This window comes from Silene latifolia, chromosome 3 (assembly GCF_048544455.1).
Source record: "Silene latifolia isolate original U9 population chromosome 3, ASM4854445v1, whole genome shotgun sequence".
NCBI classification, from domain to species: Eukaryota; Viridiplantae; Streptophyta; class Magnoliopsida; order Caryophyllales; family Caryophyllaceae; genus Silene; species Silene latifolia.
Genome location: NC_133528.1, coordinates 125,853,790 through 125,858,200, shown reverse-complemented (window position 1 = coordinate 125,858,200; position 4,411 = coordinate 125,853,790). Strand labels below are relative to the sequence as shown.

General features: G+C 42.8%; 1 protein-coding gene across 1 annotated transcript; it reads left to right on the top strand.

Moving 5' to 3' along the window:
• Window positions 1–737: 737 nt before the first annotated feature.
• LOC141649632 (uncharacterized) lies at window positions 738–1,421 on the top strand. Its single transcript, XM_074458317.1, has one exon. It carries the CDS (start codon window positions 738–740, stop codon window positions 1,419–1,421), a length of 684 nt encoding a protein of 227 aa, XP_074314418.1.
• Window positions 1,422–4,411: the final 2,990 nt, after the last annotated feature.

Genomic DNA, 4,411 nt, shown 5'->3' with positions numbered 1-4,411 from the left:
AACACTTACATGAAGGGTGGAAATCTCATCCAAATATGGGTTGGGGTGGAAACCAAAACCAAAATCAAAATCAAAAAGGGCCTTCAAACTCTTAATTTCAAAAGTCAAATCAAAATCAAAACCAATCACAAAATTCCTTGGAAGAGATGATGAAAACACTTACCATGAATCAAATGGCAATGCAAAACAATACCAAGGAATTTCAAACCGCCGTGCTTCAACAAAACCGACTCACCGACTCTAGGTTTGTTAACCTTGAGACCCAAGTTGGTCAAATCCTCACTAAACTCAATTCTAAACCCACCCAAGGAGGGAGTCTTCCTTCTCACACCATTCCTCCACCCACCAAGGAACAAGAAAAAGCGGTCTCTTTGAGGAATGGTAGAGAGTTGGTAGAGGCACCCAAGGCTCCTAAGAAGACAAGACCACTTCCTATTGTTCATGAAGTGGAGGATGTGGTTGAAGATGAAATTGAAGTGGTAGTGGAACAAGGGGAAGGATCTACACCTCAACAAGTAAGGGTCAATGAACCGCTTCCGGCATATGAGCCACAAGCTCCATTTCCAAGTACCTTGAATGACACAAGGATAATTGACAAGAAGACTTCAAACCTTTACGATATCTTTCGTAAAGTAGAGGTAAACATTCCACTTCTTGACCTTCTTAGTAGTGTACCCAAGCATGCAAAGTTTTTAAAAGAGTTGTGAACTACTAAGAGGTCCAATAAGGCAAAGAGCATGAAAAAGGTAAAGGCTAGTGAACATGTATCGGCAATTTTTCAAAAACGTTTGCCACAAAAATGTAGTGATACGGGCATGTTCACCATCCCTTGTAAAATTGGTGACTTGGATTGTCAACATGCTATGCTTGATTTAGGTGCATCCATTAATGTCTTGCCCAATTACCTTTATGAGTCACTCAAGTTAGAGCCTTTGAAACCGACTCGTACGGTCATTTCTTTGGCCGGTAGGTCCAATATCTATCCTAAGGGGGTTGTGGAAGATGTCTTGGTGAAGGTGGGGGAAATACTTTTCCCCGCCGACTTCTATGTGAATGAAATGGAACCCGAGAAAGGCTCCACTCCCATTTTGTTGGGAAGGCCTTTCATGAGAACTTCCAACACCAAGATTGATGTATCTAGTGGACGCCTCACAATGGAATTTGAGGGGGAAAAGATTGAGTATAGCATACATGAGGCTATGAAATACCCATCCGAGACTTCATCCTTGTGTTTTCTTGAAATTTTTGAACCAATTGTGCAAACCGTGTATGAATTATGCAAAGTTGATGCATTAGATGTTGTTTTGACTAATGGATTGGTTGGAGAGGATACGGGGTATGCTTTGTCTTATAATTTGCAGGAAACAATCAAGGACCTAGAGGAAAATCCCCCAATGGAAGACTGGGAAGAAAAGGAATAAATCCGGAAGGCAGTAGCAAACTCGCACCGTGCGAGTTTTCCAGCCCCAGAACTCGCACCGTGCGAGTTCTCCCCTGTCCAGGACTTTTGCTTCCTTTCTTCCAAATTGTTAGAAGAGCTACCAAAAGAGAAACCCGTTCCCTCTATTGTCAAGCCTCCTATTGTTGAATTGAAGCCCTTACCAAGCCACTTGAAGTATGCATTTCTAGGAAATGAAGAAACTTTACCGGTAATTATTTCAAGCAAGCTTACTAAGGAGCAAGAAGAGGCTCTCATCTGAGTTCTTAAGCAACACAAGGAAGCAATTTGGTGGACAATGGCCGACATCAAAGGCATTAGTCCAACTTTATGCATGCACCGGATTCTTCTTGAAGATGAAGCAAAGCCCGTCCGACAACCACAAAGGCGTTTGAACCCTTCAATGATGGATGTTGTGAAGAAAGAGGTACTCAAACTCCTTCATGTAGGTATGATCTATCCTATATCCGATAGTCAATGGGTTAGTCCAACCCAAGTTGTCCCAAAGAAATCCGGGCTAACGGTAGTCGAGAATCATGAAGGTGTTTTAACCCCCACTCGAGTTCAAAATGGGTGGCGGGTATGTATCGACTACCGTAGGCTCAATGCCGTGACCCGAAAAGATCACTTCCCGCTTCCCTTCATGGATCAAATGTTGGAGAGGTTAGCGGGAAAATCTTTTTATTGCTTTTTGGATGGCTACTCGGGTTATTTTCAAATCCCAATCGCACCCGAGGACCAAACAAAAACAACTTTCACATGTCCCTTTGGAACGTTTGCCTATAAAAAGATGCCCTTCGGTCTTTGTAATGCTCCGGGAACATTCCAAAGGTGCATGATGAGTATCTTTTCGGATCATGTTGAGAACTTTATTGAAGTATTCATGGACGATTTTACCGTTCATGGCCAATATTTTGAGGATTGTTTGAGTCATCTCACTTGGATCTTGCAAAGATGTATTGATACCAACCTCGTTCTCAACCATGAGAAATGTCATTTCATGGTTGATGAAGGAATAGTCTTGGGACATGTGATCTCCTCTAGGGGAATTGAGGTTGATAAGGCCAAGGTCGATACCATTCGCACCTTGCCTTATCCTACTAATGTGCGTGAAGTGAGATCTTTCCTAGGTCACGCCGGGTTCTACCGGCGTTTTATTAAGGATTTCTCTAAGATTGCCGCCCCTCTATGCAAGCTAATTCAAAAGGATTGTGAATTTATCATGAGTGAAGAATGCAAGGGAGCTTTTGATATGCTCAAGTAGAAGCTTATTTCAGCACTTATAATTCAACCTCCCAATTGGAATGAACCGTTTGAGATAATTTCGGACGCAAGCAATTATGCCCTTGGCGCGGTACTTGGCCAAAGGGTAGGAAGAGCACCTCATGTTATTCAATATGCGTCGACAATGATGAATGAGGCTCAAAGAAACTATACAACTACCGAGAAAGAATTTCTTGCGGTGGTGTTTTCCTTAGAGAAATTTCGACCTTACATTCTTGGAGCCAAGGTCATCATCTTCACGGATCATGCCGCCTTAAGGCATTTGGTGAACAAGAAGGAGTCCAAGCCCCGTTTGATGAGATGGGTACTACTTTTGAGTGAGTTTGACGTTGAACTCAAAGACAAGAAGGGCAAAACTAATACGGTGGCGGATCACCTAAGTCGAATTATGCAAGAGAAGCCTCCAGAAGTCTTGGAATCACCAATACAAGCTTCCTTTACAGATGACACACTCCTAGCATTGTCCTCCATTGAACCATGGTATGCCCATATAGTCAACTTTTTGGTCTTACAAGAGTTTCCAAAGGGTCTTTCTCGCTCCCAACGAGATACGATCAAGAGTGATGCTAAATACTATATGTGGGATGACCCATACCTTTGGAAATTTTGTGCAGATCAAGTTATTAGGAGATGTGTCCTGGATACCGAAATCCTTCCAATTCTTAAATTTTGTCACGAGTATGCTTGCGGTGGGCATTTTAGAGCCAAGAAAACGGCTAGAAAAGTCTTGGAAAGCGGTTTATTTTGGCCCACATTATTCCTAGATGCTCATGCCATGGTGAAGACATGTGATAGATGTCAAAGAGTTGGCAACATTTCAAAAAGAGGAGAAATGCCACAAACACCCATGATCTATTGTGCAATATTTGATGTGTGGGGTATTGACTTCATGGGACCATTTCCCGCATCTTGTGGCAATGTTTATATACTTTTGGCGGTGGACTATGTCTCCAAATGGGTGGAGGCTAAAGCCACCAAGACCGATGATGCAAAGGTAGTTGGAGAATTCATCAAAACCAACATCTTTTCTCGGTTTGGCTTCCCAAAAGCCTTGATAAGCGACCGTGGAACTCACTTTTGCAACAAGGCCATTGGAGCTCTTCTCAAAAAGTATGGGGTACTTCATAAAGTATCAACCACCTATCACCCCCAAACCAACGGTCAAGCCGAGGTTTCTAATAGGGAGATTAAGGCTATCCTTGAGAAGACGGTGAATCCCGACCGCAAGGATTGGAGCTTGAGGTTGGATGATGCCTTGTGGGCCTATCGCACGGCTTACAAAACGCCAATCGGGATGTCACCTTACCGCTTACTTTTTGGGAAACCGTGTCATCTACCCGTAGAGGTTGAGCATAGAGCTTATTGGGCGGTCAAGTCGTTCAACTTACAAGTGAATGAAGCGGACCTTCATAGGAAACTTCAACTTCAAGAATTGGAAGAAATTCGGAATGATGCTTATGAGAATGCTTCCATTTACAAGGCAAGAACAAGAGCATGGCACGATAACATGATTTCAAGAAGAGTGTTTCAAGTGGGAGAGAAAGTCTTACTCTTTCAAAATCGGCTTAGACTTTTCTCCGTAAAATTGAGGTCTAGATGGATGGGACCATATGAAGTGGTTCGTGTTATTCCATATGGAGCACTTGAGATCAAATGCTTGAAATCCGGGAAAGTTTTGAAAGTGAATGG